The sequence below is a fragment of the Mesocricetus auratus genome, unplaced genomic scaffold (assembly GCF_017639785.1).
Source record: "Mesocricetus auratus isolate SY011 unplaced genomic scaffold, BCM_Maur_2.0 Super-Scaffold_100004, whole genome shotgun sequence".
Classification (NCBI taxonomy): domain Eukaryota; kingdom Metazoa; phylum Chordata; class Mammalia; order Rodentia; family Cricetidae; genus Mesocricetus; species Mesocricetus auratus.
Window position 1 is genome coordinate 88,556,461 of NW_024429189.1, and position 25,639 is coordinate 88,582,099.

General features: G+C 41.2%; 1 protein-coding gene across 1 annotated transcript in view; it reads left to right on the plus strand.

The window, feature by feature from the left end:
• Positions 1-25,639, plus strand: part of Golm2 (golgi membrane protein 2) — a 76,510-nt gene that overhangs the window by 44,632 nt on the left and 6,239 nt on the right. The window contains 3 exon segments of the mRNA XM_040746164.1: positions 2,721-2,809; positions 6,865-7,035; positions 21,652-21,819. Of these exon segments, the coding sequence (XP_040602098.1) occupies positions 2,721-2,809; positions 6,865-7,035; positions 21,652-21,819 (428 nt within the window).

Sequence of the window (25,639 nt, forward strand, 5' to 3'; positions counted from 1 at the left end):
GACAGAATAGATAGTACAGTGTATTAACCATATAAGAAGGAGGAAAACAGCCGGGCGTTGGTGGCGCACGCCTTTAATCCCAGCACTCGGGAGGCAGAGGCAGGCGGATCTCTGTGAGTTCGAGGCCAACCTGGTCTACAAAGTGAGTTCCAGGACAGCCTCCTAAAGCTACAGAGAAACCCTGTCTCGAAAAACCAAAAAAAAAAAAAAAAAAAAAAAAAGGAGGAAAACAGAAATGGTAGGGACTTCCTGCTTTAGAGCTCGGAGGAGTCTGAGAGACCCATGGAGGTTCTGAGCGGTGACACGGCAGCAGAAAAGGAGTCTGCAGAGCCCTAAGTCGTTCTGAAACAACTAAGGGGGGGAGGGCAAGTCTTAAGTGAGGAAAGAAAGACAGAGTAGTTCTGTGCATGGCACTTTGCCACCACATCTCAGCTAGCAGACTGCAAACACAAAGGTCATGTCCCATGAGCCGTGGGGTTGCCAGTGCCCATGACAGGGAGATGTGCAATGGCCTGGAGCTCCCACAGAAACAGGTCGTTGCTAAATAAGGCTGGCCCGGCCAGCCTCTAGCATGGAGCTGCCGAGGCTGAGAGATGGAGAGATGGGAAAGATGGAGGCATGGAGCTGTGAGAACACACTGGAGAGAGGGCAGAACTAGAGATGCAATGGAGGGGACAGGTGAGAGAGAAGGCTGCAAAGGCTATGGTGGATGGGGGGGTAGGGTGGGACATGACCTTGCTGAGTAGGAATGACAAAGTGGTGTGCAGTATCCTGGAGCTTGAGTGAACTCAGATGCTGAACATGTTCCCCAGCTGCACAATCGACCTGGTTCTCAGCAATGACAGGATGTCTAAGATGAAGTGTGGTTCATTTACTAGATTGGACTTGCTTGAAAGACCTTCATGGTCCGTGGTGCTCCTGGAGATGGCATTGGTATCCCCTGAGGTTCATGTGGTTTTCAGTAGTCCTGTAGCAGTGGGGGGATGATACGGGATGGGGGGGTGGGGGACGACTCCATGGTCCATGTTACTACCAAAGGCCGTGCAGATGTCTGTGACCTGTGCTGCCATCAGAAGCTATGTTGATGTTAGTGGGCCCTGCTGGCAGCAAGAGCCATGTTGGTGTGAGTGGCCTGTGCAGTCACCTGAGGCCATGTCTGGGTCCATGGTCCTGCTGCAGCCAGGGGCTGTGTTATGCCCATGGCCCATGTTACCACTGAAGTCCATGAAGATGCCTGTGCTCTGTGCTGCCATCTCAAGCCATGCTGATGTCCATGGGGCTGTGTTAACCACCAAAGGCTGTCTGTGGTCTGTGCTGCCACCTGAGGCCATGTTGATGTCTGTGGTCTATGCTGTTGTAAAAGGCCATGTTGGGATTCCTAGTTGTACTGCAACCAGCGATGGTATTGATGTCTGTGGCCTGTGTTATCACCATGGACCAGGCAGATGTCTATAGTCTGTAATGCTGCCTAGGGCTATGTTGATACCCATGGGGCTTCAGTTGGCACTGAAGGCCATGTGGGTATCTGTGGTCTGTACTGCCACCTGAGGTCATATTGTCCTTGGCCTGTGCTGCTAAAGGGAGCTATGATGGTGTCTGTGGCCCCAGGTTGATGCAGAAGGCCATGTGGATGTCTGTGCTGCCACAGGAGGCCATGCTGAGGTGTGTGACACATGCTGATGCCTGAGACCATGAGGATGTCCGGTCTATAGTTTATATGGCCACCAGAAATCATGTGACGTCCAGGATCCATGCTCCCACTGACTGTAAAGAGCAAGGAAAGCTACTTTTGCAATGGTATTGATAAGTGCAGATGCACAGTTGTAAAGAGGGACATAGAAGGTTTCTGTGACAACCCCTACCCCAAGCCCCCCACAAAGTAATAGCCTAGATAGAAAGTCATCTAAGAGAACTATTAAAAATCATCATAAGGATGCTGAAATGTAGCATTCTACAGTTAATGACTTCTGCCGGTGGGGGTGGGGTGGGGAACAATCTGTTTCCTTTAAGAAGATGGCCACTGGGAGTTTGACTGTGCTCCAGTGAGTGTATGGGCAATGCAAATTGGTTTTGGGGGGATGTTTTTCCTCTCCTTTTTTCAGGGGGAGATATTACAAGAGTTAGGGGGGCGGGCCTAGGAGGACTGGGAGGTAGGTGGGGCACATGATGTAAATAAAATTCCCAAATAATCAATAGAAATATTATGTAAAAATAATAATAACCATACAACAGTTTTTAATATGCCAAGGATAAGGATTACAAAATTAGGATAAGTTGGGGCTGGAGAGATTGCTTGTTGATTAAGAACACTGACTGCGCCGGGCATTGGTGGCACACGCCTTTAATCCCAGCACTCGGGAGGCAGAGGCAGGCGGATCTCTGTGAGTTCGAGGCCAGCCTGGTCTACAGAGCCAGTTCCAGGACAGCCTCCAAAGCCACAGAGAAACCCTGTCTCAAAAAAAAAACCAAAAAAAAAAAAAAGAACACTGACTGCTGTTTCAGAGAACCTGAGTTCAATTCCCAGCACCCACATGGCTGCTCACAGCTGTCTGTAACTCCAGTTCCAGGGTATCTAGCATCCTCATACCAGTGCAAGAATTATTTTAAAAATTAGCATAAGAATTACTGCAATGTAAATCGATTCATGGTGTTTGGCTTTTAGAAATCACAGTAATAATGAGAATAATATGGATCTGTCTTTTCTTGTAGCTTTAAAGAAGCCCCCCTGTGTTAGCTTCTCCACATGAAAATCATCAAACAATCTCCCATCTTTCAACTGGACAGCCTCTCTCACCTAACATGGCTCCAGGTATAGAGTCTCACTTAGCATTCAAGTGTTACTATAGAGTTAAGTAGAACATGCTATTTAGCAGCATGGTGAAGTAGCATTCATTCTTGAAATTAATATTTTAAGGGATTGGCAAAAGTTTGGGGAGAAATAATCATCTAAAGCTGAACTTTTAGATCTGAGAATGTTGCCCGGTAGATAGAGTGCCTGCCTTGAATGTACAGAGCCCTGTGTTCTATCTTCATCACATAGAACTGGCTGTGGTGGTATATGCTTCTTGTACCAGGTATCTTAGGGTTTCTATTCCTGTGAAAAGACACTGTGACCACGACAACTTTTCTAAGGAAGTTCTTAATTGGGGTGGCTTATAGTTTAAAAGATTCAGTCCATTATCATCATGGTGGGGAGCATAGCAGGGAACATGGCTGTGTGCAGGCAGACATGATGCTGACCACATCTTGATCAGAAGGCAATAAAAGGACAGTGACACTGGGTGTTATCTTGTGCATAGGAAACCTTGAAGCCCACCCCTGTAGTGACATACTTCCTCCAACAAGGCCACACCTACTCCTACAAAGCCACACTTCCTTTTTTGTTTGTTTGTTTTTTTGTTTGTTTGTTTTTTTCCAGATAGGGTTTTTCTGTGTAATAACATTGGCTGTCCTGGAACTTACTCTGTAGACCAGGCTGGCCTCAAACTCACAAAGATCTGCCTGCCTCTGCCTCTGCCTCTGCCTCCCGAATGCTGGGATTAAAGGTGTGTGCCACCAACACCCTGCTAAAGCCACATTTCCTAATAGTGCCATTCCCTATGAGTTTATAGGGAACAATCACATTCAAAGTATTACCCCAGTATGCCAGAGGTGTTCAGAAGTTAAAAATCATCCTCTGGCCTGGGCAGTGGTGCACACGCCTTTAGTCCCAGCACTTGGGGCAGAGGCAGGTGGATCTGTGTAAGTTTGAGGCCAACCTGATCAGCAGAATGAGTTCCAGGACAGTCAAGGCTACACAGAGAAACCTTGTCTTAAAGGACTGAAAAAAAGAAAAAAAAAATCATCCTCTAGTTGCTTAAGACCAGCCTGGGCCACTTGAGACCATATTAGAAAATTAAGCAAAAGCTGACTAAATGGTTCAGCAGGTGAAAGAACTTGGCACCAAGCCTGGCAACCTGAATTTGTTCCCTGGACCCACATGGTAGAAGGAAAGAATCAACTACAAAAGTAATAAATTGTAGGCTGGGCGTTGGTGGCGCAGGCCTTTAATCCCAGCACTCGGGAGGCAGAGGCAGGCGGATCTCTGAGTTAGAAGCCAGCCTGATCTACAGAGTGAGTTCCAGGACAGCCTCCAAAACAATACAGAGAAACCCTGTCTCAGAAAAACAAACAAACAAAAAGTAGTAAGTTGTTCTGTGATCTCTACTCATACATGCTAGCATTTGTGTACACATGTATACACACACACACACAGACACACACACACACACACAAATAAGTAAATGTGTTAAGAAATGGATTTTAAAATAGGTATGATGGCTCATTCCAGTATTCAAGAGACTGAGGCAGATGATCATCTCAAATTCAAGGCCAGCCTGAGCTTCTAATAGTGAGACCCTATCTCAACAATTAAACAAAAATAAATGTTGAGTAGTATGTTTGTGTTAGTCAGTGTTCTCTTGCTGTGAAAAGACACCATGAACATCTGATTGGGGCTGACTTAGTGTTCAGAGGTTTGGTCCGTTATCCTCATGCTAGGCTCATGGTGGCGTGCAGGCAGACATGGTGCTAGAGAGTAGCTGAGAGTTCCATATCTAGAGTTGTAGGCAGCAGGAAGGGTGGAGCCACTGGGCCTGGCTTGGACTTGTGAAAACTCTAAGCCCACCCCACAATTACATACTTTGTCCAACAAGGCTACACCTACTTCAGAAAAGCTACACCTCCTAATCCCTGTCAAGTAGTACCACTCCCTAATGGCCAAACATTTAAATCTGTAAGCCTGTGGAGGCCAATCCTATTCAAACCACCACAGTGGTAGTACATGTCTGTAATCTCAGCACTTGGGAGGTAGAGGCAGCAGGACCAGAAATGCAAGATCATCATTGTTTGTCACTGTTCCATTGCTGTGCAGAGACACCATGACCAAGACAACTCTTATTTAAAAAAACAACAACAACAACATTTAATTGGGGCCTTGCTTACAGTCTTATAGGCTTAATCTCTAAACATCATGGCAGGAAGCATGGCAGCATGCAGGCAGTCATGGGGCTGAGAATTTATGATCCACGGCAGCAGCAGGTAGAGAGCCTGAAACTGGTATGGACTTTTGAAACCTCAAAATCTACCCCTAGTGACACACTTCCTCCAACAAGACCACACCTCCTAATCTTTTTGTTTTGATTTTTTAAGACAAGGTTTCTCTGTATAATAGTCTTGGGTGTCCTGGAACTCACTCTGTAGACCTGGCTGACCTCAAACTCAGAGAGATCTGCCTGCCTCTGTCTCCTGAGTGCTGGGATTAAAGGTGTGCACTATCACCGACTCGCCCCCTAATCATTTCGAACAGTTCCACTCCCTGGTGACTAAACATTCAAATAAATGGCTCCTGTGGGAGCCATTCTTGTCCAGCCACCACAATCATCCACTAGATAGCTAGTTTGAGGCCAGCCTGGGCTAACATGAAACCCTGTTTCAAATTAACTAAATGAAGAGATCCAAATAAACTGTGTTTATTTAATAAATTTTTAGTCTTTTACTTAAGATCACAAGAGTTATTTGTTGTCTAGTACAAACTATGTTCCCTTTATATCTGTCAGGCTAAAATAGATTTGCCTTCTTCAAGATGAATTGTGTCTCAGAAGCTTCTTAAAATTTGTATGTCTATTAAACCCTTTATATAGGAATGTGTTTGTTTTCTCTTTAACACCAATTTGATTTTACAGTAATATTCCAACATAAGAATAGATGTGATTATGGAGCTGCTGTGAGGAGATAATAAAAAAGGAAAATATAAAAACTAGGACTAGAAAAAAAGGGGAGAGAAAGGGAGGACTTAGGGGCATAGCTCATCATTGAAGTGTTTGCTACACAAACATTCAGGCAAAGTGTGACCCTCAGTACCCAGGTAAAAGCCACTTGCAATCCCATCCAAGACCGGGAGGTGGAGACGGTCCTACCCCTGAGTTTACTAACTAGCCTGCTTGGTCTAATCAGAAGACTCCAGGTCCCAGTTTGAGACATGGTGTCAAAAAACAAAGTAGAAACCAGATGATGGCAGAGGCGGCGCATGCCTTTAATCCCAGCACTTGAGAGGCAGAGGCAAGCAGATCTTTGAGTTCAAGGCCAGCCTGGTCTACAAAGTGAGTTTTAGGACAGCCAGGGCTATTACACAGAGAAACTCGGGCTGGGGCTGGGGAGGGGAGTTGTCGAGAGGACTGGGTATGCAGCTCAGTAATAAAGCAGTTGCCTAGCTTATGTAAAACCATGGGTTTTTATTCTCTCTTCTTTGATTTTTTTTTTGTCTGTTTGTTTTTCAAGACAGGGTTTCCCTGTATAGTGTTGGAGGCTGTCCTGGAACCCCCTCTATAGACCAGGCTGTCCTCAAACTCACAGTGATCCGCCTGCCTCTGCCTCCCAAATGCTGGGATTAAAGGTGTGCCCCACCAACCCCCAGCTGGGTTTTTATTTTCAGTACTGAAAAAAATAATAATAAAAGCCAAGACAGTGATGAGATTAAAGACATGCTGATGAGAAAATATTAGAAGATAACAATTATGATTCCTTGTATAGATAAAGATGACATAGATCTTAGAGATTTCTAGCAGCTGTTTAGATTTAGAGTGGGAGAACAAATGATGGCCATTTCTACTGTGTAGAAACCCATGCCAAAAAAGTTAAATAGGCTTGTAGTCAGTGGTGGAGATACTTAGCCACAGGTAAAATAAATTAGTAAAGCTTAATAGCAAACCAGCTCTGTAACTTCCAAGGTCAAATGGTCATGGGTTTATTTTTTCTAAAGCAAGTCACACGAAATTGTTCTATTAATGAATTGCATTCTTTTAATTTGATGTTTTTATTCCACAGATTCACAACTAAACCAGAATGAAAATCCTGGTACTTCAAAACAGAACCCTTCAAATCCTCTTCAGCGCTTAATTCCAGGCTCAAACCTGGAGCGGGAACCCAGAATTCAAACAGACACACTAAAGCAGGCCACCAGGGACAGAGTCAGTGATTTCCACAAATTGAAGCAAAGTAAGAATCAATTGACAAATACTATGCTAACAGAAGTTCTTTAAATACAGTGTATTTGCTTGCAAGCCTGAATTATAGTCTCATTGTTATGCTCTAACAAATATGTAAATTCTGTTAAAAAATAGGTTTTAAATGGATAGAAACTAGTCTAAAGAAATTATAAAAGGCTTATCTTGGTCACTATTGTTAATAAATTACAGGTGAGTTGATTTCTTAAAAAAAATGCTCAGTTCTTGTGCATTTAAATTTTTTGAGAAATAAGATAAAATACACTTTGTGAGTCTAATGACTGGAAAGTTTGATGAGGAGGGCAGGAAGGTAGTTTTGAAAAGTGGCATTTTCTGGGACGAATTGGTACCTGTACGGCTGCTGTAGGGGAGGATCAATATCACTTCCTCCTCAGTTCCCTCCAGTTGTTTCTGGCTCATGTAGGTGTGCACAGTCATAGTACTGTGGAATGAAGTGTGTTGTGTAGTCACTTCAGAGAAACTGATTCTGGCAAGTTAAAATTTCTGTGAATCTATGTAATTCTGTGTAGTAGATTAACCTACAAGGAAAACCCACAGTAGCAGAGAGAATTTACTGTAGGAGCTGCCCCTTACATCAGATCTTTAAACTGTACTTTCCATTCTGCTTTCTTTAATGGCTTCTTCTCTCCTCCAGTTCTGAGTAGACAGAATGTGTAACAGCTCCAGTTGTGGTAGCAACTGTCCGAGAACCATTGTTTACACATAGGTTGCATATGGGTTGAGAACTGGACAGCATATGTAGTTTATTCAAATACTTCTGTTGTTTTCTAACAGTTACTTACATGTATGTATACATGAATTTATAGTTTAGATATTACTTGGTTTTCCTTCCATATTTTAAAGCATATTTAAGCATCTTGATTAAAATTATATGTAATAATGTTTTATTTGTAAGATCATAGTTAACAACTTAAATATGTTGGGGAAAAATATTTTCTTAAAGTCCCACTGTGGATTGGCCTGTGCATTAGTTTCATTACTATGACAAAAATATCTGAAGAAAGCAATTTAAGGAAGGGTTTATTTGGCTTACAGTTTAAGGTACAGCCCATCAAGTTGAGGAAGGTCTGTCATCAAGAGCTTGAGGCAGCTGGGCACAGTACATCCTCAGCTAAGAAGCAGAGAGTGCTGAGTGCTCTTGCTCAGCTCACTTTCTCCTTTTTATTCAGCCTGGGATCCCAACCCATGGATGATACCACTCACATTTAGAGTCTAATCTAGATAATCCACCACATACATGCCAGAGACTATTCTCTTTAGTGAGTCTAGAGCCTATCAAGGTGACAAAATTAACCATTACAGCATAAAAACAGTTATCTCAACAAGGACAAAGGACAACATCAAACAGGAGGTTTGAAGAACTGGACCTAGTGGCTAATGCCTATACTCCTAGGCTCTTTGAAGACTGAGACATGAGGATCACAAATTTGAAGCTAACCAACCTGGACTACAAAATAAAACCTTGTCTAAAAAGGGGTTTGGGCTAGGGGATCTAAGCAATCTAAGTTGATAGAATGCTTGCCTATCAAGCATGAAGTCCTGAATTTGATTCCCAGCACCACATAAACCAGGGTTAGTGCACACCCATAATCTCAGCCTTTAGGAGGTAGAACAGGTATGAATTCAAGGTTATCCTTGATACATGTTGAGTCTGGGACATATGCAGTTCTCTTAAGGAAAAAGAAAAAAATTAACAGGGCTGGTAAGATAACTCGGTGAGTAAAAGTACTTGCTAACAAGCATGATAATCCAAGTTTGATCCCCAGGACCCACACAGTGAATAAAAGAGGTAACTTACTTTAGCAGACTGTCCTTTGACCTCAACATGCATGTGCCACATCACACATGTACTCAAGCACAGGCATGTACATACACACAGATTAAAAAAAGCAGTTTCTAATAACAAAATAGGGCCAGGCATTGTGGCATATGGCTTTAATTCCAGCACTCAGGGAGCAAAGGCAGGCAGATCTCTGTGAGTTTGAGGCCAGCCCAGTCTACAGGTAGTTCCAGGACAGCCAGGGCTACGCAGAGAAACCCTGTCTTGAAAAGCCAAATGATGATGATGATGATGACGACAATGATAACAAAATAAAGTGTCTTAATTTGTCACCTAGATTCATATAACATTGATTCTATAGAAAGAATTTTTTGCTAGTATTGATTTGTATTTATATCTATGTGATCAATCTGTAGGTAAAGAATATCTGTAAATGCTAGAAAATTACAAACTTATCTTGGGTGGACTCCCACTGAGCCTTAAATTATTTTCTACGTATCATTAATGTATATGAAGTACTGCAGTCACTTTTTTTTTAAGAAAAAAATGTGTTTTGCCTACATTTATGTGTATGTACCATGTACATGTAGTGCCCTTGGAGGCCAGAAGACGATGTTGGACCTCTTAGAACTAGAGTTACAGGCAATTATGAGCCACTGTTTTGGTGCTGGAAGCTGAACCTGGGTCTCTTGTAAGAGTAGCAATTGCTCTAAACCACTCATTGTCTCTCCAAGCCCTCAAAGCACTGTTAAATTCACTTGACATTATTTGTTATATGCACTTTGTGGGGTAATGAAAGCATGGTCTTACTGTGTAGCCCAGGATGACCTAGAACTTATAGTTATCTCCCATCTCAGCCTCCTGAGTGGTACAAGTATGTACCATTACACCAGCTCTTTTACATACCTTTTGATCTTTTGATTTTATTTTATGTGTATGGGTGTTTCACCTGTGTGTATGTATGGGTACTGTGCGCCTGGTTCCTGTGGAGGAGAGAAGAGAGGGTCAGATCCATGGAACAGGTGTTACAGGTGGTTGTGAGCCACCATGTAGGTCCTGGGAATTCAACCCAAGTCCTCTGGAAGAGAAGCCATCTTAACTGCTGAGGTATCTCTCCAACCCCCTTAACCAATAATTGTGTATGTGTCATTAAATATACACACAAATACATACATATTCTTTGTATGTGTACATCTTTGGGGGGGCATATGCCACAGTGTTTAAGTAGCCAGAGGACAACTTGAACAAACTCATTTTCCACTCTGGCTCTTACCTTTTACCTTGTTTGGGATAGGTGCTGGTTTGTTGTTTTTCTACTTTATATGCCAGACTAGCTGGCTCTTGAACTTCTGGGAACTGTCTCTGCTCCCATCTACCCATAGGAGTACCTTTGCTTGTGTTATGTATCTGGCTTTCACAGGAATCCTGGGGTTTGAACTCAGGTCTTCACACTTGAGCATACATTTACCCACTGAGCCATCTGCCTAGCCCCACCTCCACACTTTTAATGTCTATATTCCATTTTGCCTTTCACTCTTATTATTCATATTTTTTCACACTGTCTTACTTTAGTAGTCATGATTATGTCTTTCTTTTTTTCCAGATTATTTATTCCCCCTACTTTTGAGCATTTCCTCAAGTGTAGTTCAAAGAATGAAATGACTGAGTCGAGAACTTGATCGGCTTTGCAGCTGTTATGTCCTCACATTCTTCTTTAGAGCAGTTTTACAGTGTCACTGCAGATAGTTAATGTCATCTGTTGTCCTGTGATCTGTCCACATTGATTTTTTTTAATCTCTTAGAGGATATTGAGAATGTAATGATTCTTTGGTTGGGTTGGAGGGATAGTTCAATAGTAGCACACTTCTCTAGCATATACAAGACCCTTGGTTTAATCTCCAACCCCACTTTCTGATGGCCTGTTTTTTAAAACTATTTTTGAGACAGGATCTCAACATATTGCCCAGGCTGACCTGAATAGGAATTCACTTCACAGGGCTCACATGATCCCCTTAGCCTGCTGAGCAGCCTGGCTGTCTATATTGTTTTATGTGAGGAATTTTATTTTAATGATTTCCTGGTATATACTCTGTATGGTTTGTTTTGTTTTGTTTTTTAGCCACTTACTCTGAAAGTTTTATAGATTTTTTTCTATTACTTACATCAAACATTTTAGAATAATTCAGATATTACCCTTTAATAACTTACTTTTTTTTCTTTTTCTTTTTTTTTCTGTTTACCTCCCCTCCTCCCGTGCCCTCCCCCACCCCCCACCCCCAATATCCCCTCATTTCCCCAGGGAGGTGTCCACAGTCTGTCATTTCATCCAGGGCAGGGCCCTGACCCTCCCCCAAGAGTTCAGGGTGAGAGTGCATCTCACATTGTTGGATGGGAGTCTAAAGTCCATGTGTATACTCGGGATGAATACTGATCTACTGCCCAAGGCTCAATCGATTACCTAGGCCTCCTTACTGACACCCCCAGTCAGGGGGTCTTGATCAGTCCCATGCTGGATTCCCAGGCATCAGCCTGGGATTCAAGAGTTAACCCCTGTCAGGTCAGCTGTTTCTGGGTTATTTCTCAATGTTTATCCTACTCTGGTGCCTTTCCTGGTTGGAGGCTTTATTTATTTATGTATTTTCTTTAATTGATTGATTGATTTTTTATTTATGTATATTTTAAGAGTAAAGTATGTGCAAATGTATGTGCATGTGCCTACAGAGGCCAGAAGGTTCTGGGTTCCCTGGAACTGGAGTTTACAGACAGTTGTAAGCCACCATGTGGGTGCTGAGAATTGAGCCCTCATCCTCTGGAAGAGTAGCCAGAAGAATCCTGAGCCCATGAAATTGTCATTCCCTATTCTCTCTTAAGAGCCTCTGGCAAGCCAGGCGGTGGTGGCGCACGCTTTAATCCCAGCACTGGGGAGGCAGAGGCAGGCGGATCTCTGTGAGTTCGAGGCCAGGCTGGACCGACAGCCTCCAAAACAATACAGAGAAACCCTGTCTCATAAAACCAAAAAAAAAAAAAAAAAAAAAAAAAAAGAGCCTCTGGCAACCACTAATCTGCTATTGTAGATATGTCAATAAATAAAGTCATAAAATATGTGACCTTAAACCAAGTGTGGTAGTACACTCCTGTGAGCCCAGCATCTGAGAGAGAGAGGGGCAGGAGGATCTGAGCTTCAAGGTCATAGCAAATGAGAAGGTGCCCTTTAGTACCTGGCTTCTTGGCATGTATCACTGTTTTGTTCCTTATAACAATCAGTTTATAGATGTATTTTGTTTACTCATCTGTTGATGGGCACTTGATTTACGTCTACTTTTTTACTATTATGAGGATTGCTATCATGAAGATTCACACACCTGTTTTCTGCTTTTGGGGTATGTACCTAGATGTGGAATTGCTGAGTCACATAAATCTATGTTTAGCTTTTTGAGTAACTGCCAAGCTGTTTTCCATAACAGCTGCACTATTTTATTAATACATTCCTCCCTGTAATATGGAAGAGTTCCAGAGCAGGGGACATGACTCGGCTGGTAGTATATTTGCCTAGCACACAGGAAGCCCTGTCCTATCTTTGATTCTTTGATTGTCAGAACTACATAAAACCAGACATACTTGTAATCATAGTGAGTTCAAATCCAGCCTGAACTATTGAAACCCTATCTTCAAGAAAAAAAGCTTCTGTTTCCCCAACCCCAAGCAACACTTATTCTTTCCGCCGTCCCTGCCTCTCTCTGTGTCCTGCCACCCCACTGTTTGTCCTCGTGGCTGGGGGTCCCACCCAGGCCTTGCACTGGCATCCTATGTTTCCATTCTTTTGGTTTTGATTTGTGTCCCTTAAGACTGAGCTCCTAGCCAGGTGGTGGTGGCACACGCCTTTAATCCCAGCACTGGAGAGGCAGAGGCAGGCGGATCTCTGTAAGTTCAAGACCAGCCTGGTCTAACAAGAGCTAGTTCCAGGACAGCCTCCAAAGCAATACAGAGAAACCCTGTCTCAAAAAAACCAAAAAAAAAAAAAAAAAAAAAAAAAGACTGAGCTCCTTTTGGTGTTCTATTTGTATACCACTTTGGAAAAATGTCCATTTTAAGTCCTTTGCCCAGTTTTAAAATTGTATTTTTTGTTGTTAAGTTATAAGAAATTATTTTTCTTTTTTATTCTTTATGAATTTCATTAAGAGTTTCTTATATTGGGGATACTATAGCTACTAGCTTTCTATATGTACTCAACGCTAGAACCCTTAGCTATACCATCTGCAGTCTCCCCCCCCCCTTCCTCCCTCCCTCTCTCTGTTTTTTTGTGTTTTGAGACAGGGTCTCTCTGTGTAGCCCTGTTCTGTGTAAGGATATTAAGTGCTCTTATTATTCACAGTGAACTTCCAAGTAAGTCATTAGTTAAAAAAAAAAAAAGAAAAGAAAAGTGGTTTCAGACAATCTGATGGAGGCACTTCCTCAGATTGAAGTTTCTTTTTTCTAGATAACTGTGGCTGTGTCAACTTGGCTAAGAACAGCCAGGATGGGGATAGTCCTTGTGGTCAATTATTCACATAGTAAATTATCTTAAAACTTTTTGTGGGGGGTAGGGGTGGTGGCACATGCCTTTAATCCCAACACTTAGGAGGCAGGGACACTCAAATCTCTGTGATTTTTTTTTTTTAGGCCATTCTAGTTTTCTTTTGGGAGGGGGTAGGGGTTTCGAGACAGGGTTTCTCTGTGGCTTTGGAGTCTGTCCTAGAACTAGCTCTTGTTAGACCAGGCTGGTCTTGAACTTACAGAGATCCGCCTGCCTCTGCCTCCCCAGTGCTGGGATTAAAGGCGTGTGCCATCACCGCCCACTGCCTTTCTAGTTTTCAGGGTGAATTCTAGGCCAGCCAAGGCTACAAAGTACGGTCTTGTTTTCTTTTAAGTAATAATAAATTTTAGTGTTTTTGAGAATTTCATACAATGTGTTTTGATTGTATTCACCTCCCAATACTCTTCAGATCCATTTCATTCCCTATCCACCCAATTTTATCTTTCATGTTGCCGAGTGTATGTATGTATGTATGTATGTATGTATGTATGTATGCATGCATGCATGTATGTAGCCTTCTACTGAAGTGTGATTGACTTTTCATGGGACTACATTCTTACGGAAAACTGATCTCTCCCTTTCCCAGCAGTTACCATTTGCCAAGAGTTCCTCAACTAGGGGTGGGACTTGATACCTGCTTGTCCTCTCCATGTTAGGATCTGTTCATGCTGTCAACAGCCGCTCTGAGTTCATATGTATAGCTGCCCTGTTTTGTTCAGAAGCCAGTTTCCTTGTAGTCATCTGTCTCCTCTGGCTCTTACACTCTTTTTTCCCCATCATCCACAATGATCTCTGATCTTTGGGAGGAAGTGGTCTGATACAGATGTCTATTTAGGGTTGTGTATTCTGCTCCCTCTGGTTCTCTGTACCTTGACCATTTGTGAGTATGTTATTCATCACAATCTGCTACAAATTGGAGCTTCACCGATGAGGGTTGAGAGATGCATTTGTCTGGGGTTATAGTAATAAGCCATTGGGAGTTGATTTAATACTGTGTTTAGGACAATGTTAGTTGTAGGTTTTCCTGTAGGGCCTGTGACCTATGTAGCCACAAGTTCTTGGCCCCAATAATATTGCCAGGTATGAGTTCCTCTTATGGAACAGACTTTACGTTTAGTTAGGAAGTAGTTACACCCATGCTGTTGATGACGCTGTTGCTCCAGTGGGCCTGTCTTGCCAGACTATTCATTATACTAGCTCACAGAGTTCACAGCTTGGATAACATTGAGAATGAATTTTCTCCTCCAGTAGCCTGCATAGCACCTTCCAGCACTATGAAAGCTAGCTAGCCAGTAGAGATGAAGCTTTTACATTCATCAGTTCCTTTAAAGTATTATTTTATATGTATGAAGACATATTTGTAGAGCATGATGTACTGGAATTAAGAGGAGAACATTGTGGAGTTGTTTCTCTTTCCACCTTTTTCTGTGTTCTACAGACTGAATTCAGATTGCATCTTATGTAACAAAAAAAAAAAAAACTCCTTTACTCTCTGAGCCACTCACCTGTCTGTCATTTCTAATTAGTACATTTATCTTGAGTCTCTGAGTTTGAAAACTACTGTTTTGTATGAATTTGATTCTTAAAGTTTAAAAGGGTTGTGGTTTTTTTCTTTAAAAGTTTTTACTTACAGTTATTATATTCTTTTTCTTTGAGGTGTTATAGGTTAAATCCAACACCTTATAGAGGCTGGGTCTCTATATCTTGAGCCCCAGCTTATTAAGTTCTAATTAACAGTTCAGAAAAATTAATTTATGCTGAATTGAGATTGTTCACTACTACTTAAAAAAAATCTGTCTCCAAGCTAGGCAGTAGTGGCTGGGTCTTTAATCCCAGCACTCAGGAGGCAAAGGCAGGCAGATCTCTGAGTTGCAGACCAGCCTGGTCTAAAGAGATAGTTTCAGGACAACCAAAGCTACACAGAGATATCCTGTCACAAAAGCAAACCAAAAAAAAAAAAAACCTATGTCGTATACTGTATAAATATTAATCATGGTCTTAATCTTTGTATCCAAGACTCCATAATTCCTTAGCTCTTAATCTTATGATTCTCCTTGAAATTGTTGTTCTTTAAGATAAGTTGATACAGTATATTTACCTTATTTCTTGTTGAAATATTTCAAACTAGAAGGCTTTTTTTTTCATTGTTTTGTTTTAACCTGTGTTTGTGTGTATATGCATTTGCACGAGGGTACTGGCACATGTATGTGCATGCATGTGGAGACCTGAAATTAGCATGAGGTATCTTCCTATATTGCTCTCTACTTTATTTGCTGAAACTGGATCAGTCGCATCTAGCTGTCCAGCATGCCTCAGGGGTCTTCCTATGTTCTGGGGTCACCTGTAGTTGTCAGATAGATGCTGGGAACCTGAACTCCAGTTCCCACTCTTACATAGCAAGCACTTTATCCACTAAGATGTCTCCCCAAGCCCTATGTTTTCAACTATTACTGTATGTAGATAATTTATCTTTTACCAAGACCCACCTGTCTCTACATTGTAAGTGCTTGGTACTTCTCATTTTGTAGCTTTCTGCTACTATTTGCTCATTCATTCAATAAATTCTTTTTTATACAGATTTGTAAAGAAACTTAATACCAGTTGTGGAAATTATTTTATAGAATTATTTTCATGATTCTTAAATTACTAAAATCAGCATTTCTGATAATGTTTAAAATGTTAAATCTAATGTTTTTCTTTTTAAGTGTAAAGCTGGCCTTTGTGTTTTAAGTTCCCTTTATTATTATTATTTTTTTATTTAGGTTAGAAACAATCTTGTTTCACATGTCAATCCCAGCTCCCTCTCCCTCCACTCCTCCCCCGCCCTTCCCACCAGGGCTCCCAGTCCCCCATCCAATCTCCACTCCCATCACCAAGGAGGGTGAGGCCCTCCATGGTGGATCTCTAGTAACTGTCATTTCATCCAGGGCAGGGCCTAGGCCCTCCCCCCAAGAGTCCCGGCTGAGAGAGCCTCCCATATTGTGGCATGGGTAAATACTACCCAAGGCTCCATAGATTACCTAGGCCTCCTCACTGATACCCACATTCAGGGGTTCTGGGTCAGTCCCATGTTTTCCACACAGCCATCAATATGGAGTCCAAGAGCTCCTACTAGAATTCAGTGTCAGAACAAGAGAACTGATGGGCAAGGGAGTTAAGAGTGGGCTGGTTTAAGTTCCCTTTATTTAAAGAGTCCAGTTTTTTAAAATGCTGTGTTGAGTTCTGTATATCTATGACTTTTACTGCCATTTCTATTTATATACTCAGTTAACATTATCAGTATTCTTACTTTCATTCAGCTTTGTTTTCCAGAGGGTAAACATCATCGAGTCATGACTAAAGTTTAAAGTGTAGTTTCACCTTGTAATTTTCTTCCTTTTGGATTTTATATTAGTTACTTTCATTACTGTGACCAGAACATCTTGCAAGAAGCAACTTAAGGAGGGAAATGTTTATTTTGGCTCATAGTTCAAGGTGGCAGGGTCCATTATAGTAGGGAAAGCATGTGGCAGGGGTGTGGTCATAGAAAAAGTGGAAAAGGATGAGTGCTGGTACTAGCATGCTTTCTCTTTTTCATCCAGAGATACTAGCCCATGGGACGGTTCTATCCAAATTCAGGGTGGGTCCTTCCTCTTCAGTTAAACCTTTCTAGAAATTTCCTCAGACACATCCAGAGGTATATTTCCATCATGATTTTGAATCCAGTCAAGTTGACAGTGAAGATTAACCCTCACAGACTTATCATTTTATTTGTTTTTGTTTTTGTTGTTTTTTTTTTTCTTCTTTGTGTTTGTTTTTTGAGACAGGATCTCTCCAAGTAACTATCTGGCCTGGAACTTGCTATGTAGACCAGGCTGTCCTCCAACACATAGATCTGCCTGCCTCTGCCTCCTGAGTTTTGGGATGAAAGAAAGGCATGTACCCTCATAAGCGGATATCCTTGTTAAGTTTTTATATCATTGTCAACAGTTTTCAATAACAGGATTGTTAGAACTATCCTTTCTGTGCACAAAGAACCACCAGAGATGATCTGAGACAGCTCTACTTCTCAAAGAATAGGTGAGTAACAGCAGCCGCTGTCATACTGCTGTGAAGATTGCGGGTTCTGATTTAGACTTCTTTTACATGCACACTCAAGTTTGAGAATGCCGCTTGGGGAACATGCTGTCTGCTCAGGTGTGGAGGACAGAGTCCAGGGTACGCACATACTAGGCAAGTGCTCTACTACCTAGTTGCAGCTTTAAACCCAAGACTGTTACTTTCAAGTAGAAATATTCTTTAATGTCTTTGTTCTGTTTTTAGCAAGCTCCTATTTGTATTTGGAAGTGTTGTACTGTCGCATATTTGCTACAGTCTTAACACGTCTGTACAATCTTGTCCAAGCAGTTTCTCTTCTCATACTCCATCAAGAGCATGCTTTCATCAGTATGTACAGCATGTCACATTGTTCTGTAATGGCTGTTTACTTTTTCTCCCCTCTGCTAAATTGATAACATCAGTAGGGTGAGAGTGTATTACATTTTGTTCCCCCAGTCTAGCAAGCATTTGTTAAATGCTGATAAAGTTCTATCAGTATCTGAATTTTGTATTTTTTAGATAAGCAATGAAATTATTTCATACACAGTCATACTTAATGTACAATTAATTTTTTCATTTTATATACTTTGGTGTAAGATTGTTAGCTCTGAACAGGGTTTTGCTGTATAACAGCCCTAGCTGTCCTGGAACTAGCTCTGTAGACTAGGCTGGCCTTGAACTCACACCTGCCTCTGCCTCTGCCTCCGCCTCCGCCTCCCAAGTGCTGGGATTACAGTCGTGTGCCACCACTGTCTGGCTAACCTAAACTTTTTGCATTCTCTCCTATTTAACAATTAAAAGGAAGTACACACCTTTAATCCTATAACTCCAGAGTCACTGACAGGTGGATTTCTGTGAGTTCCTAGTCAGTTTGATTTACATAATGAGTCCTAGACCAGACAGAGCTACAAAGTGAGACCGTGTCTCAAAATAAATGAATGAATAACCAAGTGTGTGTGTGTGTGTGTGTGTGTGTGTGTGTTTCAGTTTTTATTTTTAGTCAGTAGAGTGGAAGGGCTTACTGGTGGGCCAGCCTAACTGAAATGAAAAATCTAGGTTCAACAAGAAACTCTTAATGGTGTGTGTTCTGGGGATAAAGCTCTGAACTTAAGAGCACCTAATACTTTTGCAGAAGACCTGAGTTTGATTCCCAGCACCAGATCCAAAGGACCAAACATCTGAACTCCACAAGCACTGCACATGCGTGCACACTTGTGCACATGCACATTTTTAAAAATAAATGAAAATGAGAATATTTTTCTACTTTATTCTGTTGATGGAAGTTTCTGTCCTGCAGCCGTTGGGTCACAAATAAATACAGAGGCTTGTATTAATTATAAGCTGTTTGGCTGGAGGCTCAGGCTTCTTATTGACTATCTCTCTCTGAATTATTAACCCATAACTATTAATCTGTGTATCTCCTTGTGGTCTTGCTTACCAGAGAATTCCCAGGTGTCCTACCTTCCCGGTAGCTGCCTGGCATCTCTCTGGAGATTCACTCTCTGCACCCCTCTTCCCAGAGTTCTCCTAGTCGAGTAGCCCCACCTATATTTCCTGCTTAGCTACATCTTGCCTGTTCATTGACTGAAGCAGCTTTATTCATCAACAAATAGTAGAAACATATATTCACAGCATTGAGAGGGACATGTGCCATCATTGTTCTGATTTTGTTCTTCATCTAGGAGCATTAGAACATTTTTCTCTATGATTTTTGTTTTGTTGTTTTATTTTTCGAGACAGGGTTTCACTGTGTGGCCCTGACTATCCTGGAATTTTGTCTGTAAACCAGGCTGGCCTTGAACTCAAAGAGATCTTTGTGCCTCTACCTTCCAAGTGATGGGTTTAAAGGTGTGCACTGCCACACCCAGACTTGATTTTAATTATTAATTTTCTTTCTTTAACTACATTCCAGATAGTGAAAGAATATTTGGGATTGAAGGTAAGGGTTAAGCCTTCTTATTTATTAGAAGATTAAGGTTTATAGGAATGGTCATACTTACATTACATTTGGCAATTTGATCTTATATTGGGCTATAGCTGTATATTCATAATGTTTTGTTAAAAAAATCTTTTGCAGAGATAGATCCATTGCTATATCTAACTAACATGGAATTGTGGATCTACGTGATTTTTTAAATTGGAAATGATTGCCAATGTTTATTTCATTTATTTTGTGTGTGTGTCATACACTTCCTTCATTGTGTACACGTCAGGACAACTTGACCCTCTCTCCTCCTACCTTGTGCCTTTTGGTCGTTAGTGGTTTGCTTTTTGTGTTTGTTTTTTCTTTGAGACAGGGTTTCAGTGTATAGTCTTGGCTGTCCTGTAGACCAGGCTGACCTTGAACTCACAGAGATCCACCTGCCTCTGCTTTCTGAGTGCTGGGATTAAAAGGCGTGCCCCACCACTGCCCAGCTCACTGTGTGCCTTTTAAGATGGAATTCAGGTCCTCAGGCTTTGCTGCAGGTTCCTTACATCCTTAGTAAATTAATCTCATTCCTATTTGGCAATTACAACACTTTTCTTATTTTTTAAATGTGTGTGTGCGCACACCTGTGCACCATGGTCAGGTGTAGAGGTCAGAGAGTGAATTGTGGGAGTTGTTTTTCTCCTTTCACCTTTGCTTTAGATTCCAGGATTGAACTCAGGTAGTCAGACTTTGTAGCAAGCACCTTTGCCAGCTGAGTCATCTCTCTTATCCTTTAATATTAATTTTAATGCTGATAAATTTATTGTTAATGTAGTTTTGTGGAGGTTTTATTGTTTGCTTTGTTTGTTGTAGGTCTAGGAATGGAACACATAGCCTTACATATCCTAGACGAGTGATCTATCTACCACTAAGCTTTACTCCCAACCCTCCCTCTTTGTGGATTAGGTTTTAGTGTACCTGGAGTGTTTACTTGTACATTTTGCAATGTGTGTTGTGTATCAGGGAGAGTCAGGCATGGGAGAAGGCCTATTACCTGCTGAGCCATCTCACTGGCCCCAGTTTTGCTTTTAATGTCCAGGTATTGAACAGCTTTTTATTTGAGGTATTGAGTATATTACCCTTCTTGAATTTTCATTGTTATGAAAGTATATAATGATTTGACATAGACCAATTTCTTTAAGCTTCCATTGATATTTAAGAAACCTGACCTAACGGCCGGGCGTTGGTGGCGCACGCCTTTAATCCCAGCACTCGGGAGGCAGAGGCAGGCGGATCTCTGTGAGTTCGAGGCCAGCCTGGTCTACAGAGCGAGTTCCAGGACAGCCTCCAAAGCCACAGAGAAACCCTGTCTCAAAAAACCAAAAAAAGAAAAAAGAAACCTGACCTAAGCCGGGAGGTTTGTAGATCAGGCTAGTCTCGAACTCACAGAGATTCGCCTGACTTTCTCCCAGGTGCTGGGATTAAAGGCGCACACCACTACCACCTGGCTAAAATGTCACTTTCCACCAGTATTTACATTAATGAAATATAGGCCTGCCAGGCATTAGTGGTGCATGCCACTAATCCCAGCACTCAGGAGGCAGAGACAGGTGTATCTCTGTGAGTTCAAGGCCAGCCTGATCTACAAAATGAGTTCAGAGACTGTGAAACCCTGTCTTGAAAAACCAGCAGAAAGGGGTAGGGGGATTGTACGACATTAGAAAAGGAATTCTAAACATGGCACCCTTTTATTTAAGAAAACTTTCAAGTCACCAGCATTGGGGAGACCAACCTGAGCTACACAGTAAGACTTTTGTCTCAACAAAACAGCTTTAAATCTTTTGTGGTAGTCCTGGCTGTCCTGTAATTGGCTCTATAGACCTGCTTTTGCCTCCCGAGTGTTGGGATTAAAGGCATATACCACCACCACCTGTTAAATCTTAACAGAAACACTAAACACAGTACAGAAATTGTTGAATAAAGTTTATTTGGAAGTGCAAGCAGGTACAGAGTTGCTGCTCAGCCCACTATTCTCTTGAAGTATGATCAATAAACTTATTGTTTAAGGTATTTTTAGTCTTCATTCTTAATTGCTTTTGCTCTGTATAGTCTTCATGAAATGTGTTCTTTTGTGACCGGTACCCTGAAAGTTACTGGATTTCCCTTGCCTGCTTTCTCATCTGTCTTCAGTATAGGTCCCTTCTTTTCTGCTCTTTACTCTTGAATTAATCCTCTACCTACTTCACAGGCCGATTCTTTGATGAGAATGAATCCCCTGTTGATCCGCAGCATGGCTCTAAACTGGCGGATTATAATGGGGATGATGGTAACGTAGGTGAGTATGAGGCAGACAAGCAGGCTGAGCTGGCTTACAATGAGGAAGAAGATGGTGATGGTGGAGAGGAAGACGTCCAAGGTGAGCGTGGCCTGGCTTCCATGCTGTGACCGTGAAACTCACCTTTTAGGTTTTTGTTGAATTTGTGTAGAATTGCCCCTACTTAAAATCGTAGCAGTATATTAACCTTAACTCAAGAGGTTCTATGTAATTTTTCAGTTTCAAGAACTATTTTATGAAAGTAGAAGTTTATCTACGAGTAATTGGAAGGATCTTTTCATTTTTAGATTATATATATATTATTGATGTAGTGACAATTTGAAATGCTGAGTCCTCAAAATTTTTAGGATTAGATTGTTTGAAATGACTCCAGGCATTACTTAAGGCATCCCAGAAAAAAATCTTTTTTTAAATCTCACTGGAGAACACTTATTATTCTAAATATATACAGATATTGCTCAGACAACCTTTTTGTTAAAGCAAAGCCACAACGAAAACGGTCTCCATAAGGAACAGAAATCTACTCTGCCACTAATGGGACATGAGACAGCGAAGTTAGAACTTTATATATAATGAAGGGTTTGTAAGATTTGTCTTCATGTTTGATACACAGATTCAACACATTTTTTCTTGTTAACTATTGCTTCTGAGCTTTTAGCTTGGTGAAAGTTCAGAATCTTTCCTGTGTGCATGCCTCAGACCACACTGCTATGCTGTAGTGGGGCTTTGGGCTTCTTTTCTGCCTGCTTGTGTTCAGTAGCATTTATGGAGTTTTAAAGTCTTTTCTATAAAAGTTACCTATGATCTTGGGTATAAAATATAAGATTTTTGTAATACAATGCATGAGTTTTCTGGTGTAACCAGTTTTTGTTTCAAATTTCTTTTTATAGTTTTTAAAATTTTACTTAGGTTCAGGACAAGAATTATTTTCTTTAAATTTAGAAAAATAATATAATTGTCCTCAAATACTATATAGTTAGGATAAAAAGGAAAACTAGTGACCTGACTTCCTAGGCGTTATTTTGTGGTTCACTCTAATTTGGGGATAAATACAGTTATCTATGAAGGAAGAGATTAATAGGTACTGGAGTTCGTTCTATGAGGACATCATCTCATTGCTTTATGATTTGATTGGGTTAGATTTGTTGCCATTACCTGTAACACTTTATGCCTTTTCTCATGCATGTGTATCATCATATCACCAATTAGATTGTGAGCTCTTGAGGAACAGGAATTTTCATGTATGTTACCTTGCGTTTTCTTTGTGTTGTTTTTTGTGCCTGCTCTTCCATGGTATGTACACTCAGGTCCCAAACGGTGCTGTTAACCACTAATGTTATGCTTTTTCTGTGGCTTCTGTTCTACAGCTGACTAGGTGATGCTCTTTAACTTTGGTCACAGCTTGCTTGTTTGCACTTTGAGGAGTCTTTTTTCTCTGAAGGTTCTCTATCATTTAATTAGATAATTTTGAGGTTTTTACTAGAGTAGTTAATTTCAAGTATTATTAATTCTTACATTTTGCCTGTCTTTTTTATCACAGAATTTCATTTAATATTTGTATCGGTTTTATGCAGTTATTTGTCTTTAATGACTTCTCGCTTCCTTTCTTCTATTCTCCCCACATCCATTTCTCGTTACTGCTATGTTTTTCCTTTCACAAAAAATAATAATAAATTCATTGGTTCTAAGGAATGTAATTTTCAGTGAAGTAGGGAGGTGGATTTTCCCTCTTAGGTTCTCTTGTAACCCAGGCCCACACTTGATATAGTTGAGGGTAACCTTGAACTCTTGATCCTCCTGCCTCAGTCTCCCAAGTTCTGAATTACAAGCATATGCCAATACATCCAGTTTTATTTGTTGCTGGGAAAGAAACCCAGGGCCTCACAGGTAGTGGGTGAGCACTCTACCAACTAAGCCATATCCCCAGGTCTAAATTTTTTACTTCAGTATTAGCAAGCAAATCTTACTTGAGAATTGCTACGTAAATGTTCATGCTATTTGCATCTATTAGTAATAGTGGAGGCTCATCACAGAACAGAAATAAGCAGGGACAGCAGTCCCAGGAAAGGGAAATAAACTGGATAAGTTGGCTTTAACAGAAGTATTTAAAAGACCTAAAACAATTTCAGACATATTGATAAACTGTCCAAAAAGTGGGGAGGAAGACTTAGCCCTAGCTTAACAAGTTAGATTCCAGGTGTTATTGTAAGGTCAGAATTTGCAGAGTTGAAATCACTTTGTCACTGTGTCGATATAACTATAATGCTTTTACAGCCCAAGCAGGTCTTAAAATTGAGTAGTAGGGGCTAGAATGACAAAACTGTATATTGGACTTAGGGTTAAAAGAACACCTGTGTACTGCTTCTTAAATAACATAGATATTCTGTGCAGTTTTCATTTAGAACTAGAATGTGGCCCACATTTCAGTGGAGAAGTTGTGTATAGCTTAATTACTATAGGAAAATACAATTTCTATTTCAGAATGCCTGAGGCACATCTACCCCCAAACTCAGGAAAGAAAGTAATGTTTTTGCCACTGTTGGAACCTTACAACCAAAGATAAAAACAAAACAAACAAACCAACCCTGAAGTGTGGCTGGGCATAGTAGCCCACACATGTAATTCTAGCACTCAGGAAGCTGAGACAGGATAACAGAGAGAGCACTAGGCTATTCTGAACTACAGAACCACGAGTTTTCTTTTACTTTAAAAATTTCCCCTATTTTATGTGTGGGGTGTTTTGGCTGCATGTGTGTCTGGTGCCAGAAGAGGACAGAAGTAGGTGTTGTATCTATCCCCTGGAACTGGAGTTACAGATGGTTGTGAGCCACCATGTAGGTGCAGGGACTCAAACCTGGGTCCCCTAAGAGCAGCTGGTGCTCTTGCTGCTGAACCTTCCCTCCAGCACCATGGCCTTGAGAGAAAGAAAAGGGAAGGAGGGAGGGACTTCAGAGGATTATTAAGTTTCTCTAGGCACAGGCTCTGCTCTGCTAATTGTGTAAGCAGTTTCTTGAGGTGTGGTGTGTACAGGGTAGAGACTCCAGCTGAAGGCTAAGAGCCTGTTAAATACACTCTGACTTGGATATCAAATAAGTCAGGATTGTGAAATGTTAGCTTTGACCACTAGGAAGCTAAAGCATTCCAGCCTTACTCTGTTCTCTGTTCATGCATACTGATACTGGAGTCAGCCAAATTACGGTTCCCTCTGGTATTTGCTTATAGAATTAATAAGGCCTCTTTTTCCTGTATATATAATAATGACTTATTTTTGTTTCAAATTCTTAGTGTTATCCTAAAGGAAATAATTGTTTAAGTATAAAATTTTGGGTTTTTTTTTCCTGTTTTGGTTTTCTGAGATAATGTTTCTCTGTATAACAGTTCTGGCTTTCCTGGAGCTAAGGCCAGGCTGTCTTTGAACTCACAGAGATCTGCCTGCTTCTGTCTCCCAAGTGCTGGGATTAAAGGTGTGCACATCATTGCCCCGCCAGTTTATAAATTTGAAAAGAATAACTCTGGAAACACTATGTCTCTAATAGATAACACATCTTTTAGTTCATTCTTTTTGTTCCGTTTTTTGTTTTTTGTTTTGCTTTTTGAGACAGGATTTTTCTTTGTAGACCCGCTGTCCTGGAACTCCTTCTGTAGGCCAGACTGGCCTCAAGCTTAACTGAGATCCCTCTGCCTCTGCCTCCTAAGTGCTGGGATTTCATTCTTTATTCTTGTAAGAAGGTAGAAACTTGGGACTAGAGAGATGCTCAGCTGTCTTTCAGAGGACCTGGGTTCAATGCACAACATCCACATGGCAATTCATAACCATCTGTAATTCCAATTCCAGGGGATCCAACACCCTCTTCTGGCCTCCAGCACATGTAAGTTGGACACAAACAAAACACATACATAC